Source organism: Salvelinus namaycush, chromosome 8 (assembly GCF_016432855.1).
Source record: "Salvelinus namaycush isolate Seneca chromosome 8, SaNama_1.0, whole genome shotgun sequence".
Classification (NCBI taxonomy): domain Eukaryota; kingdom Metazoa; phylum Chordata; class Actinopteri; order Salmoniformes; family Salmonidae; genus Salvelinus; species Salvelinus namaycush.
In genome coordinates, this window is record NC_052314.1 from 7,785,011 (window position 1) to 7,801,447 (window position 16,437).

Sequence of the window (16,437 nt, forward strand, 5' to 3'; positions counted from 1 at the left end):
TTTACGGGCTTGGGTCGGGATCTAATTTTCAGTTCTGATGAGAACTCAAACTGCATTCGGGTCTGGTGTGCAGTCGAGCAGTGTCAGTTATGTGTGTTTTGAATTGATGGCCACTTTGTGTGAAGTAAATATGCTCAGCTAAAATGATTCCATGCTACAACCTGTATGCATAATGTGCTTTTTTGTTGTTGCCAAATCTGCTGCTGCGTATGTTGTGTATTTTGTAGAAATGCATTAGTGAGACAATGTTGTAATTTTCCATGTCTTGTCATAACATTTTTGGGGGAAATGTTAAGAGTGATCCCTTTAATTGTCAATCGCGCTATAAAGCCGATCTTCAGCACTATGGCTAGAATTGTGCCCAAAATAAACATGCTCGTGATTGAATCGTCTTGCATTTACTGTTTGAAGTGAGTTGATTTATGACACATTGACCGTATAAGAGTGTGTTCATGATTAAATAGTGAGAGAGAACTGGACATGAGGCAACATGTTTTGTTAAAACCTTTATTTCCATAAAACATCATTATGGTTTATTTCCCTTTTAAATGACACATAATACAATACAGTTGATTGGCAAAAGCGTTACATGGCAGTGCTGAGCTACAAAGGGTGCAATTTGGTGCAAGATTGTCTTTCATTAGTCAAAATAAAATAAATATATGATTCATGTCATAATTACGTTTCCATCTCAACGACCTATAAAACATTGCTTAGAACTTATTTATTTAGAAATATAGACCACACTTCAAAAACACAGCTAATGATTCTGTTGCAAAAACTAGTAGTGTTAACAATTACACACAACATTAAAGTGCAAAACACAACTCCAATTCAAACTTAACATTAAGTACACGCACAGTTTCAATGCTCTTGTTGAGATTCCAATAACTCCTTTTGGTTTTTAAAAGAAAACATTATTATCGTGTTTTAACTCCAATAAAAAGTATTATAAAACAACACTCTGGCATTAATTGCTGAAAATGATTAGTATTAGATCCTTTGCCCATCAACTATTTTCATTCACGGATGTCCTGTCGGTGCCTTGGCGTCCGTGTCAATGGTCAGTCAGCGTTCAGCTGAGCTTTGGCTAAAAGGGGGGGGGGAAACATGCTCATGACATTGAAAATACAGACTGTGATGTCTTCAATCTATAGTTCCACCCTCTTTCCAAAATGCCTAAGTAAGCAGTGCTTGTTTGTGTGGAAACAATAAGCCACAACCTTTTTACATTCTAATCATGACCCAACAACATCACCTGACCCAACAACATCACCTGACCCAACAACATCACCTGACCCAACAACATCACCATCACATGACCCAACAACATCACCATCACATGACCCAACACCATCACATGACCCAACACCATCACATGACCCAACACCATCACATGACCCAACACCATCACATGACCCAACAACACCATCACATGACCCAACAACATCACATGACCCAACAACATTACCATCACATGACCCAACAACATCACCATCACATGACCCAACAACATCACCTGACCCAACAACATCACCTGACCCAACAACATCACCATCACCTGACCCAACAACATCACCATCACATGACCCAACAACATTTGGACACCAAAAGCCACCATGCTTCAGAAAAGAAACCACCAAAGCACTCCAAGTTGTGAGAGCAGAAATTACACTTAAAGACTACAACTATCCCACTGGGCACAGACGTCAGTTCAACGTCTAGTTTTGATTTACATTTGGTTGAGTTGTCGTCTAACGTGAATTCAACAAAACATTGCACTATGTCATTGGATTTAGGTTAAAACTTGGTTGAAAAAAAAGATGAAATCGTCTTATGTTGTTTCAATGTCATCACATCGATTTGTTGGGGGGTTGAAATGAGGTGAAAACAAGGCTGATTCAACCTTGTGCCCCAGTGGGATGCCAACACAAACACACCACAGAGGCACCTTAAGGCCACGACACTCAAGAGAATATGCAGTGTACCTTCACTAGATCTGTTTATCAGAATCTCGCTGTCTGCACAACCAGGGGCAATGAAAGAGGGTCACATTACTGTGTTGTACAGTGAAGATGCCCCTACACGCTGATCTTGGGTCAGTTTTGGGCCAATTTTCTACACTAATGGTTAAGGTTATGATGAGGGAAAACTGATCCTTCACCCCGGAGTGTGCTGCATTTGTCTCCCTTTCTCTGTTCCGATTCTCTTCTTCCAGGAGTGTGCACTGGCATACTCCCCATCATAGATTTGATTCAAGCATTGGCTGGAGGAAGTTTCCACTATTGATAAATCCATACTTCTCACTTTGGGAGAAGGGTTGAGAATCAGGATACTAACTGGGTTGGCTTCTCTGAAGGGAGCACAGTGAAAGAATCAATGTCCTACTAGATACTCCATCTATAGCTATATTAAAGGAGTGTTTTATGAAGGAATGAATTAATGGTTATAAAGGGATCAAAGATACTGTAGGCAGTTCAGTGGGAAAAGGGTGTGTTTGTGTGTGTACAGCATGCATAGAGTAGCCTGTGTGTATAGACTGTGTGTGTACACTGTGTAGTATATATACTCAGTGTATTAGGTACACCCATCTAGTACTGGGTCGGACAACCCTTTGCCTCCAGAACAGCCTGAATTATTTGGGGTATGTAAACGTTGCTCAATTGGTATCTAGGGACCTAACGTGTGCCAGGAAATAATTCCCCACACCATTACACCACTGCCACCAGCCTGTACAGTTGACACCAGGCAGGATGGGGCCATGGACTCATGCTGCTTACGCCAAATCCTGACTCTGCCACGATCCCGTGTAGCTCAGTTGGTAGAGCATGGCGCTTGCAACGCCAGGGTTGTGGGTTCGATTCCCACGGGGGACCAGTACAAAAAAGTATGAATGTATGTACTTGTAAGTCGCTCTGGATAAGAGCGTCTGCTAAATGACTTAAATGTAAATGTAAAACATGATGCAACAGAAACCGGGATTTGTCGGACCATGCAATGTTTTACCACTCCTCATTTGTCCGGTGTTGGTGACCTCATTTGCCCACTAGAGCCGTTTCTTCTTGCTTTTAGCAGTGGAACCCGGTATGGTCGCCTGCTGCAATAGCCCATCCGTGACAAGGATCGATGAGTTGTGCGTTCCAAGATGCCGTTCTGCACACCACTGTTGTACTGTGACGTTATTTGCCTCAAAGTCGCTTAGGTCACTCGTTTTGCCCATTCTAACGTTCCATCGAACAGTAACTGAATGCCTTGATGCCTGTCTGCCTGCTTTATATAGGAAGCCACGGCCACATCTGTATGAGCGAACCATTTTCGTGAACGGGGTGGTGTACATATTAAACTGGCCACTGAGTGTATATGTGTTTACGTGTGTTTTTACACGCGTCCATGTGTGTGTATGAGCTGACCTGTGAACTGCTTGCTCTTGATGGAGGCTTCAGAGGCCAAGGCGTGAGACACATTCATAATCCTCTTCTGCTGCTGCATGGCTAGGTCCAGATCAGTGAAGTCCAGTGGGACAGCCACACCAGACGACGGATGTGTGTTCTGAACACTGACACACAGGTGGGAAGGGAATACAAACATGAGGAAAAAGAGAGGCCAAAACCCAAAGGAAATACAGTCTGTGTCCCAAATGGAACCTTTTTCCCTACCAATTCGGCCCTGGTCAAAAGTAGTGCACTATGTAGGGAATAGGCTCTGGTCAAAAGTAGTGCACTATGTAGGGAATATGGTGCCATTTGGGACGAAGACAATGTTCGCGATCACTTTTTTGTGTTATGATCTAAAGTTTTTAGCTAGGACCCAGTTTTAAGTCACAACTGGGATTGAATCAGCCACAACCCAACAGTGGATCCAGTGGACCCAGGATTAGGGACATTACGATGCTTATGATATGTTTTCTTCTCCCAATAAGAAGTACCCAGATTTCTCACAAAAAACGACTATTTCTTATCAAGAATCTGCCAGATCACTCTAAATTTGCCGTATTTTTTTTAAAAACTACTTTGAATTTCTTTTTGTAATAAAAAGTTCTATATAAAATAAATAGATTTTTATGAAACTAAGTCAGGAGTACTTGGATTTGGCCAGGATGTTTATGATGCGTTCTGCTCTGCGTTGACGCTCCTCCATCTGCTCCTGGCTCAGAGGCTCCCCGGGGTCTGACTCCACATAGCGCTCTGAGATAGGCACCTTCTGGGGCTTGGACAGCTACATACACCAATCATAGTGAAGACATCCAGTCAACCAACAAATCCATATTAAAGTGCAATTCCAACACTTTTCAACCTCATTTTCATAATCTCCAGCACAATACCAGTGTCTACATATGTGAAAACGGCGCATTCTACGTTTTTAGAAGAAGAAAAATTGAGTAAAATAATTCTACCCGATGACATCGTCAAAAGTTTAAACATTTTAAGAAACGTGATTTTCAAAACACAGATTCGTGGTGAAGTGGGGAGCAAGACAATACCCTGCCTCTGAATAGAAACTTTCAATCCTACCCTGTGATGTCATAGAGAAGCATTTTTTAGGGCTTTTCTTCTTCTCTTTTTAACCACAGATCATAGAAACGTACTTCTTTCAGTTAAGTAGACACTGGTTTGGTGCTGTAGATAACGAATATGAGGTTGAAAAGTGGCGGAATTGCAATTTAAGGCTTAGAACAATATTCAGAAATCATCTGTTTACAGTGCCTTCAGAAAGTATTCATACCCCTCGACTTATTCCACATTTTGTTGTTACAGCCTGAATTCAAAATGGATTACATGTATTTTTTTCCTCACCCATGTACACATAATATCCCATAATGACAAAGTGAAAACATATTTTTTGAAATGCTGGCAAATGTATAGAAAATGAACATTTAGGTTAGTATTGTGGAGTAACTACAATGTTATTGATCCATCCTCAGCTCTCTCCTATAACAGCCATTAAACTATGTAAATGTTTTTAAGTCACCATTGGCCTCATGGTGAAATCCCTGAGCAGTTTCCTTCCTCTCCAGCAACTGAGTTAGGAAGGACGCCTTTATCTTTGTAGTGACTGGATGGTGTGTCAATACACCCAAAGTGTAATTAATAACTTCACCATCCTCAAAGGGATATTCAATGTCAGTTATTTTCTTCTTCTACCAATAGTTGCCTTTCTTTGTGAGGCACTGGAAAACCTCCCTGGTCTTTGTGGTTGAATCTGTGTTTGAAAATCATTGCTCGACTGAGGGACATTACAGATAATAGCACGTGTGAGGTACAGTGATGAGGTAATCATTCAACAATCATGTTAAAGACTATTATTGCACACAGAGTGAGTCCATGCAACTTATTAACTCAAGACATTTCAGCTTTTCATTTTAAATTCATTTGTAAAGATTTCTACAAACATAATTCCACTTTGACATTATGGGGTATTGAATGTAGGCCAGTGACAACATCTACATTTGATCATGTTTTTATTCAGGCTTGTAACACAACAAAATGTAGAAAGAGTCAAGGGGTGTGAATACTTTCAGAAGGCGCTGCGATGCAGTGCCCTAGACCACTGCGCCACCCGGGAGGCCCCTGAACTTCCCCTTTTTAACCACTTATGTGTACAGGCATAATATTCATCAATAAGGGTGTTGATAGGAGAGAATTGATTGGCCATGGTCATATTGTTGGGGTCAGATAAATTCATACTTTGCGGTTCAGCATAGTTATAAGGTTCTACAAAAACAAGGTTATGTGATTGTAGTTGAAAGCATTAGTTCACTCTGCATTTTGTATGCTAATTGTGTATGTGTTGAATGGTAAGTAGTATGAGCTACAGGCTAGCCTCTAATTCAAAACCATCCACAACTGCATAGTAGTAAAGGGGATGTTCGGTATTATACAGTTTGTAGTGGCTGTTTAAAGAAGGATGGATTACAGTTTCTCCAGGCCCATAGACTACTTTCAAGGTGAGGTAAAATACTGAACTTACCCTTTTTAACCACTTATGTGTACAGGCATAATATTCATCAATAAGGGTGTTGATAGGAGAGAATTGATTGGCCATTCATGAACGTACCTCACGACTGAGGTCCAGGTCGTAGTCGAGGGGCTCCATGTCAGTCCCCCTCATGGGCGTGGCCATCACCGTGAGCCACTCATCTGATTGGATCCTCTCCCTTTCCTTCAGCTCTCTACGCCCCTCGTCGCTCTGGCCCTCGGCACCCTGTCGCTCCACCACCTGAGCTTTCTGCTCCTGCTGCAAATCAAAGTCCTGCTGCTCACGCCTCCACTAGGGGGAGACAAACAACAGTTACTTTATCTGACCACTAGAGAAGGGGTTCTGAAACGGTTTGGGGCCGGGGACCCCTTTTGTGATAGCAAATTCATCAGGGACCCCCTTCATAACGCACATCTCGAGTGAGATAAAATAAAAAATAATAGCATACAAGGAGTTTTACTATGACTTCCGCAGTGCATGGCCAGAAAAATCAAGTTTCGGGGCCCTAGGAAGGAACGTTTTAAAGGCACATTGTATCTGACCACTAAACCAGGGCAAAAAAATACCATGAATAACATTATTTTAGGGATTTTCTCAAACTTTAATCCTTAGAATGGTCCTTTGGAGGAAGGACTGTTGACATATACACTACCGTTCAAAGGTTTGGGGTCACTTAGAAATGTCCTTGTTTTTGAAAGAAAAGCACACTTTTTGTCCATTTAAAATGACATCAAATTGATCAGAAATACAGTGTAGACGTTGTTAATTTTGTAAATGACTGTTGTAGCTGGAAAGATTTATTTATGGAATATCTACATAGGCGTACAGAGGCCCATTATCAGCAACCATCACTCCTGTGTTCCAATGGCACGTTGTGTAAGCTAATCCAAGTTTAGCATTTTAAAAGGCTAACTGATCATTAGAAAACCCTTTTGCAATTATGTTAGCACAGCTGAAAAACTGTTGTGCGGATTAAAGAAGCAATAAAACTGGCCTTATTTGGACTTGTTGAGTATCTGGAGCATCAGCATTTGTGGGTTCGATTACAGGCTCAAAATGGCCAGAAACAAAGACCTTCTTCTTTTGAACGGTAGTGTATATCTAAAAGAAAAAATGGCTTTCCTGAAAATAAAAACTATCATTGTATTTTTTTTGTCCTGGTTTCATGAGGAAATTAGATGAATTACAGCATCATCAGAACCAACCACCAAACGATACTGATTAACCTGTGACCACAAACCCACACACTCTCCTTTGCTTTTCCAAACCCATAAACACATTTGTGTTTGGAGTAAATATCTGTTTGTATGACAGTGTGTGTACTGTATGAGTGTATTTGTTTGTGTGTCCAAGCTCTTAAACCCACGCGTGCATAATTCCCACTGCAGTGTGTGTAGGCCTCATCAGCATGTATTCCCATTCTGTGAGGAGAAAGTGCATCACATGTGCTATTGTGCTCGGAGGAAAATCACATCACAGGGAAAATGCATGCATACATATTCATCAAACCCCCGCCAAATGGAAAAACACAGCCAGAAAGATTTTTTAGAAGCAACGTTACTTTATTCTCGAGTGCAGATCTCTACATTAGAAAATAACAGGCGTGAAGGAGTTGTGATTCTTCGTTTTACAGATTCATTTAACATTAGCTGTCCATTATTTCCCTTCTTTTGTGCTATTTTCTCATCCTTGCTGATTTAAAACAAATTGGGATGGGTGAAAGAAATATGGTGGAATTTACACCTGCCTTGATGGTAGGCTTTCGGCAGCCATTTTGCTTATCCCTTTCCTGTCCTTTCATCGGCAGTAAATAAGATAAAATAGGCCAATTAAAGGTACTCAGACTGGAGTACTCTCTCACTATGACCTTGACCATGGAAGTGGACCGTTGTAGCGGTCAACCACAGCCAAGTAGAAACGTCTTAGTTGTGGTCTTAAAAAGGCTCTGCTAATGTTGATGTAGCAACAACTAAATGGTGTGAATAAGCGACTGTTTGGTGTGGCATGGTGTGGTATAAGATGAGCAGATTCAAATTACCTAAAATAGAGTCTAAAACGAGAAGTAGTGTAAGCTCTGGCTATTATGGTGAAGAACTACAAAATGAAACTCCGTAACCAGCAGAAGCTGATGAAGTAAGTATTGCCAACTGTAAGTAGAAGCTGGGAACACAAAGGCTGATCAGTAATGCTGTTAGGAGTTTGAAGCTATTATTTGTGAGCTCACAGCAATCTGGTTAAGATTGTGTGTTAGATAATATATTAGACTTTGTAATGTGATGTCCCTCGTCTTTTGACGATCATAGGCTCAATTAATCTGATTATGTGGTAGCCATAGCATGCCATAAAGACAACCAGGGTGGAAAAAGTGAGGTTGATGGGCAATTTTGTGAGAAGAAAATTATGATTCATCAGCAAAAAAAGGCACTTTCATTAGATTCATTCGTGTAATGCTAAAGATAGAGGGAGCAGGGATGTTTGGTAATGATTGAGGGAGCAGGGATGTTTGGTAATGATTGAGGGAGCAGGGATGTTTGGTAATGATTGAGGGAGCAGGGATGTTTGGTAATGATTGAGGGAGCAGGGATGTTTGGTAAAGATAGAGGGAGCAGGGATGTTTGGTAAAGATAGAGGGAGCAGGGATGTTTGGTAAAGATAGAGGGAGCAGGGATGTTTGGTAATGATTGAGGGAGCAGGGATGTTTGGTAATGATTGAGGGAGCAGGGATGTTTGGTAATGATTTGTACCACTTCCTCATTGATTTGTTCAAACATGGTACACATTTCCCCATCCCCATTTCATCAAATCTCTATAAAATATAATTTTACAAATGTATAGGCTACTGAAAATATCCTTCAGTAAATTAATAAAATGTATATGTACAGAAATGTAATTGTACATAGAATGGGCTTTTCTTCTCTTGTGACAGAGAGGGAGGGAAGGCAGAGATGCCCACCTCTTCTCCTTGATATACATTCAGTGTGTCAGTGAGGTACCACACGGGGGCACTAGTGATCGGGTATACTCAACCCCTACACCTTAATATGGGGAACAGCGCTGTCTTTCAGTCCATCTCTGACAGATATCCCCTCCCCTACTCCGCAAAGCACCCTCCACCACACACAGTCTGACTGCTCTGCAGCCCAGCCCAGCCTAGCTGGCCCCGGCTTAGCACCAGCCCCACCGGCCCTTAGCGTGATGCTAACTTTACTAATGTTACTGCCATTGGTTACACATGGGGAGAGCGTGGGAGAATGGTGTTAGCGTAAGCCGTTTAGCATGTAAGTGCTTGTGGCGGTGGCTCCTATGTGAGGGGTTCAGCAGGGGCATGACAGTGGCAGTGGTCCCTGCTTCTGCTGCGGGGTTTGGGAGGGGGGGAACGTACTGAGCCCAGGTCAGTGGAGGAGAGAGGCCTGGTAGAGGAGGAGGAACGATGGGTGGTGGAGTGACGTTCTCCCTGGCTGAGGTTCCTCTTGCGCTCGCGGACCAGGGCCCTCTGGTGTCTCTTCATACGCTCCAGCTGCTCCTCAGCACTCATGCGGCCCCGGGGGGCCTGGGCCAGAGACTGGGGCTGCTGGTCAGAAGAGTACAGCTGCTCCAAGGCACTCTTAGGTCTCTCCTGGGACAGATCGTGAGAGAGAGAGAGAGCGAGAGAATGATGTGAGGAGAGAGAGAAACATAGTGAAAGAGATATGAGATGGGTAGTGCCATAGAAATGTGATATGAAGAGGGGGAAAGGAAAGGAGAGGAGAAAGACAGGTAAGGAGAGGAGGAAGACAGGAAAAACAAAGGAAAAAACAGACATCTTCAACACTAATTCAGTATTTAGTCTTAGGACAAGATAGCCGAGTTTCTCAACTTCACAATGTACAAGTACAATGAAGTTGACTGGCGACGAGTGTGGGCAGACTGCACCTTAAACTATATTGAGATGCTGTCAATCGATACTTGTAAAAATGTCCTCGTACTTACACTAAATATAGAAAAGTATGTGGACACCACTTCAAATGAGTGGATTCTGCAATTTTTGCCACACCCGTTGCTGACAGGTGTATAAAATCGAGCACACAGCCATGCAATCTCCATAGACAAACATTGGCAGACGAATGGCCTTACAGAAGAGCTCAGTGACTTTCAACGTGGCACCGTCACAGGATGGCACCTTTCCAACAAGTCAGTTCGTCAAATTTCTGCCCTGCTAGAGCTGACCCCGTTCAACTGTAAGTGCTGTTATTGTGAAGTGGGAACGTCTATGAGCAACAACAGCTCAGTTGCAAAGTGGTAGGCCACACAAGCTTACAGAACGGGACTGCCGAGTGCTGAAGCACGTAGAAATTGTCTGTCCTCGGTTGCAACACTCACTACTGAGTTCCAATTATTTTTATGATTACTTCATTGACAAAGTAGACAAACTTGAAGGAAATGCCAACAGCGAACATGCATAAAAAAATAATAATGAAAGAAAAGCAGTGCAAGTTAGAATTTTGTAAAGTTAGTGTGGGAGAGGTGGGGAAATGATTATTATCAATCAATAATGACAAAACTCCTGGCATTGACAACTTAGATAGAAAGCTACTGAGGATGGTAGCTGACTCTATAGCCACTCCTATCTGTCATATCTTTAATGTGAGCCTAGAGGAAAGTTTGCAACAGCTAATGGAGATCCTAATAAAATACCAAAATACCAAACTGCCTCTGGAAGCAACGTCAGCATAAGAACGGTTCGTTGGGAGCTTCATCAAATGGGTTTCCATGGCCGAGCAGTCCACATGCACAAATCGAGGTCCATACATAAATGGTTTGTCGAGATCGGTGTGGAAGAACTTGACTGGTCTGCACAGAGCCCTGACCTCAACCCCATCGGACACCTTCTACATCTGCATTGCTTTGTGTTTGTGGTTTTAGGCTGGGTTTCTGTATAGCACTTTGTGACATCTGCTGCTGTAAAAAGGCCTTTATAAATACATTTGATTGATTGGAACACAGAGCGAGCCAGGCCTAATCGCTCAACATTAGTGCCCGACCTCACTAATGCGCTTGTGGCTGAATGGAAGCAACTGCCCGCAGAAATGTTCCAACATCTATTGGAAAGCCTCCCAGAAGAGTGGAAGCTGTTATAGCAGCAAAGGGGAGACTAACTAGATATTAATGCCCATGATTTTTGAATGAGATGTTCGACGAACAGGTGTCCACATACTTTTGGTCATGTAGTGTATGTTTGTCCTGTGTAAATGTGAGCTTTTTTTTCTTGCTGAAATTAACAACGGCTCCCTTAGCAGAGGTCGCATAAAATGCTACATTTATCAAAAACTACAGATTTCAGCACCAAAAGAAAAGCTTGCATTTACACAGGATAAATATGGTTACAAGGAAACATTAAAGCAGGGGTGTCAAACTGATTCCATTTTTTCCTTTCAATTAAGACCTAGAGAACCAGGTGAGGGGAGTTCCTTACTAATTAGCGACCTTAATTCATCAATCAAGTACAAGGGTGGAGTGAAAACCTGCAGACACTCGGCCCTCCGTGGAATGAGTTTGACACGTGCATTAAAGAATGGACATTTGGACGACAGAAAGTTGTGTCAAAAGTTGTGCACTATATAGAGAATATGTTGCCATTTGGAATGTAACTCATATCTCGTTCCATCCCCTGTGTGGTGCACTACTTTTGACCAGAACCTATTCCCTACATAGTGCACTACTAATGATATGTCATAATTATGTACAATTCTGGCAAATTAATTACGGCCTTTGTTAGGAATAAATGGACTTCACACAGTTCGCAATGAGCCAGGCGGCCCAAACTGCTGCATATACCCTGACTGCTTGCACGGAACGCAAGAGAAGTGACAATTTCCCTAGTTATAACAAATTCATGTTAGCAGGCAATATTAACTAAATATGCAGCTTTAAAAATATATACTTGTGTATTGATTTTAAAGAAAGGCATTGATGTTTATGGTTAGGTACATTGGTGCAACGACAATGCGCTTGTTAAATCATCACCCGTTTGGCGAAGTAGGCTGTGATTCGATGAGAAATTAACAGGCACCGCATCGATTATATGCAACGCAGGACACGCTAGATAAACTAGTAATATCATCAACCATGTGTAGTTAACTAGTGATTCTGTTAAGATTGATTGTTTTTTATAAGATAAGTTTAATGCTAGCTAGCAACTTACCTTGGCTTCTTGCTGCCCTCGCGTAACAGGTAGTCAGCCTGCCATGCAGGCTCCTCGTGGAGTGCAATGTAAGGCAGGTGGTTAGAGCGTTGGACTAGTAACCGAAAGGTTGCAAAAACGAATCCCCGAGCTGACAAGGTAAAAATCTGTCGTTCTGCCCCTGAACAAGGCAGTTAACCCACTGTTCCTAGGCCGTCATTGAAAATAAGAATGTGTTCTTAACTGACTTGCCTAGTTAAATAAAGGTGTAAAAAAATATATATATTTTTTTTAGCAAATCGATGTCCAAAAATACAGATTACCGATTGTTATGAAAACTTGAAATCGGCCCTAATTAATTGGCCATTGCGATTAATCGGTCGACCTCTACTACATAGTGCACTACTTTTGACCAGAGCCCTATTCCCAACACAGTGCACTACTTTTGACCAGAGCCCTATTCCCAACACAGTGCACTACTTTTGACCAGAGCCTATTCCCTAAATAGTGCACTACTTTTGGAACGCAGCCTTTGTGTGGTGACTCACCCTCCCTGCTGAGCCGGCCACTCCTCTCCTTAGGGTCACATAGGAGGAGATATTACTGGACTGATTCAGCCGCGACGATGAGCCTGACAGACCTGGGACGGACAGGAAACAGGAAACACTGTCAGAGTATGCTTGGGAGGAAACCCATTCTGACACAGCACCACTGCCCTGTAAAGACACAAAGTGGCAAGGAGTGGAACGTAAGCCTTAACCAGGTCTGGATTCCAGGCTAGCTGATGATACCTTTGTTTGGGAGGGTCTGGTAGCCCCCCTCAGACCCTGTGCTGCTCTGGCCCATCCCTGGCAGCTCTGGTTCACTGAGGTACGACCGCAGCTCCACCTGAAACGACAACAGAGATTAAAGCAACAATCACACTGCAGACGTCACACTAGATCAGTGAGGTTTGAGTCAACTTAATACTCAATACAATACATATTGTTCTTAATTAGGGCTGTGGTGGTCAAGACATTTTGTCAGCTGGTAACTGTCCTTCAAATAACTGCCGGTCTTACTGTAATTGACCGTTAATGAACATAAACACATTTAGCATCTCTGGGGTTCCACAAATAACCTACAAGCCACTGATCCTGACCTTTGGAACATCTACATTTTAATAAGTGTAATAAATCCGTTTAATATAGCCTAAACCAGGGGCAAACCTTTTCACTCGGGGCCCCGTTTCCAGCATTGGGGAACATCCCGCAGCCCCCATGTGCGCGGCACACGCGCCACATCTATTTCTATGGGCACAAGCAGTGTTCGTGACACAAACTGTTCACACCCCTCTTGTTGGTGGAGAGAATATGTTGCAGGTTTAAAGTTTATTTCCTGCAATTCTACACATTTTGCCATGTCTAATGTGTATTCATGTGATATTTGCGTGACAAAATTTACAACAATATCTATGGGCAAAAAAAACGAAAGAAAACGTGACATGGGCTAGTTGATCTGGACATTTCTGACCAGTTGTAAATAGCTCTCTAAGGTATGTAATGACTGACATGACAAGAGGAACTGATGATGCACTACCCACCTGGTGCATTTTACTATTACAACTTTCAAGAGTAAGTTTAAACCCTTAAACAACAAAAAAAACTTGCGCCCCCACAGTTTGGAAATGGAAACCCCTGGCCTACGATTTTTATATATAAGCAGGTCAAAAGAAACATTGTGATATGAAGAAAATGTAGTCAATTTCAGAAGAACATAATATCATATTCTGAGTCGTCCTTATGTTAGGCCCTGATGTGGCTATGCCAAATGGCTGTGGACTACACTAGTTCATTTAGCAGATAAGATTTGCTTATAATTCCTGTGGCATTATTTTATATTAATTTATAGTAAGAAGAATACAATTGAACATAGCTGTATGTAGAAAGGATATTTTTTTGTGACACAAACCTTAGGCTACATGTTTTGATTTCTAATACATTGTAAGGCTGCATGATGCAACTAATGATGTCCCATGAAAGGCATGCGTTCGGCTCTGTTTCTTTTGCCTGCTACACACCTCATCCGTCTCTCATTCACACCTCATCCGTCTCTCATTCACACCTCATCCGTCTCTCATTCACACCTCATCCGTCTCTCATTCACACCTCATCCGTCTCTCATTCACACGTCATCCGTCTCTCATTCACACGTCATCCGTCTCTCATTCACACGTCATCCGTCTCTCATTCACACGTCATCCGTCTCTCATTCACACGTCATCCGTCTCTCATTCACACGTCATCCGTCTCTCATTCACACGTCATCCGTCTCTCATTCACACGTCATCCGTCTCTCATTCACACGTCATCCGTCTCTCAAGCACACGTCATCCGTCTCTCATTCACACGTCATCCGTCTCTCATTCACACGTCATCCGTCTCTCATTCACACGTCATCCGTCTCTCATTCACACGTCATCCGTCTCTCATTCACACGTCATCCGTCTCTCATTCACACGTCAACCGTCTCTCATTCACACGTCATCCGTCTCTCATTCACACTTCATCCGTCTCTCATTCACACTTCATCCGTCTCTCATTCACACGTCATCCGTCTCTCATTCACACGTCACACTTCATCCGTCTCTCATTCACACGTCATCCGTCTCTCATTCACACGTCACACTTCATCCGTCTCTCATTCACACGTCATCCGTCTCTCATTCACACGTCAACCGTCTCTCATTCACACGTCATCCGTCTCTCATTCACACGTCATCCGTCTCTCATTCACACTTCATCCGTCTCTCATTCACACGTCATCCGTCTCTCATTCACACCTCATCCGTCTCTCATTCACACCTCATCCGTCTCTCATTCACACCTCATCCGTCTCTCATTCACACCTCATCCGTCTCTCATTCACACGTCAACCGTCTCTCATTCACACGTCATCCGTCTCTCATTCACACGTCAACCGTTTCTCATTCACACGTCATCCGTCTCTCATTCACACCTCATCCGTCTCTCATTCACACCTCATCCGTCTCTCATTCACACCTCATCCGTCTCTCATTCACACCTCATCCGTCTCTCATTCACACGTCAACCGTCTCTCATTCACACGTCATCCGTCTCTCATTCACACGTCATCCGTCTCTCATTCACACGTCAACCGTCTCTCATTCACACGTCAACCGTCTCTCATTCACACGTCAACCGTCTCTCATTCACACTTCATCCGTCTCTCATTCACACTTCATCCGTCTCTCATTCACACGTCATCCGTCTCTCATTCACACGTCATCCGTCTCTCATTCACACGTCATCCGTCTCTCATTCACACGTCATCCGTCTCTCAAGCACACGTCATCCGTCTCTCATTCACACGTCATCCGTCTCTCATTCACACGTCATCCGTCTCTCATTCACACGTCATCCGTCTCTCATTCACACGTCATCCGTCTCTCATTCACACGTCATCCGTCTCTCATTCACACGTCAACCGTCTCTCATTCACACGTCATCCGTCTCTCATTCACACTTCATCCGTCTCTCATTCACACGTCATCCGTCTCTCATTCACACGTCATCCGTCTCTCATTCACACGTCACACTTCATCCGTCTCTCATTCACACGTCATCCGTCTCTCATTCACACGTCACACTTCATCCGTCTCTCATTCACACGTCATCCGTCTCTCATTCACACGTCATCCGTCTCTCATTCACACGTCAACCGTCTCTCATTCACACGTCATCCGTCTCTCATTCACACGTCATCCGTCTCTCATTCACACGTCACACTTCATCCGTCTCTCATTCACACGTCATCCGTCTCTCATTCACACCTCATCCGTCTCTCATTCACACCTCATCCGTCTCTCATTCACACCTCATCCGTCTCTCATTCACACCTCATCCGTCTCTCATTCACACCTCATCCGTCTCTCATTCACACTTCATCCGTCTCTCATTCACACTTCATCCGTCTCTCATTCACACGTCATCCGTCTCTCATTCACACGTCACACTTCATCCGTCTCTCATTCACACGTCATCCGTCTCTCATTCACACGTCACACTTCATCCGTCTCTCATTCACACGTCATCCGTCTCTCATTCACACGTCATCCGTCTCTCATTCACACGTCAACCGTCTCTCATTCACACGTCATCCGTCTCTCATTCACACCTCATCCGTCTCTCATTCACACGTCAACCGTCTCTCATTCACACGTCATCCGTCTCTCATTCACACGTCATCCGTCTCTCATTCACACGTCATCCGTCTCTCATTCACACTTCATCCGTCTCTCA

General features: G+C 43.2%; 1 protein-coding gene across 2 annotated transcripts in view; it reads right to left on the minus strand.

The window, feature by feature from the left end:
* Window positions 1-491: 491 nt before the first annotated feature.
* The window catches only part of LOC120052352 (pleckstrin homology domain-containing family A member 7-like), a 174,964-nt gene continuing 159,018 nt past the window's right edge, over window positions 492-16,437 (minus strand). For both annotated transcript variants that reach the window (XM_038999208.1, XM_038999207.1), the window contains 7 exons: window positions 12,928-13,024; window positions 12,685-12,776; window positions 9,359-9,592; window positions 6,055-6,267; window positions 4,082-4,215; window positions 3,411-3,556; window positions 492-1,090 (listed from right to left, as the gene is read on the minus strand). In XM_038999208.1, coding sequence (XP_038855136.1) covers window positions 1,065-1,090; window positions 3,411-3,556; window positions 4,082-4,215; window positions 6,055-6,267; window positions 9,359-9,592; window positions 12,685-12,776; window positions 12,928-13,024 — 942 coding nt within the window. In that variant the 3' untranslated portion in view covers window positions 492-1,064. The remainder of the gene's footprint in view (window positions 1,091-3,410; window positions 3,557-4,081; window positions 4,216-6,054; window positions 6,268-9,358; window positions 9,593-12,684; window positions 12,777-12,927; window positions 13,025-16,437) is intronic.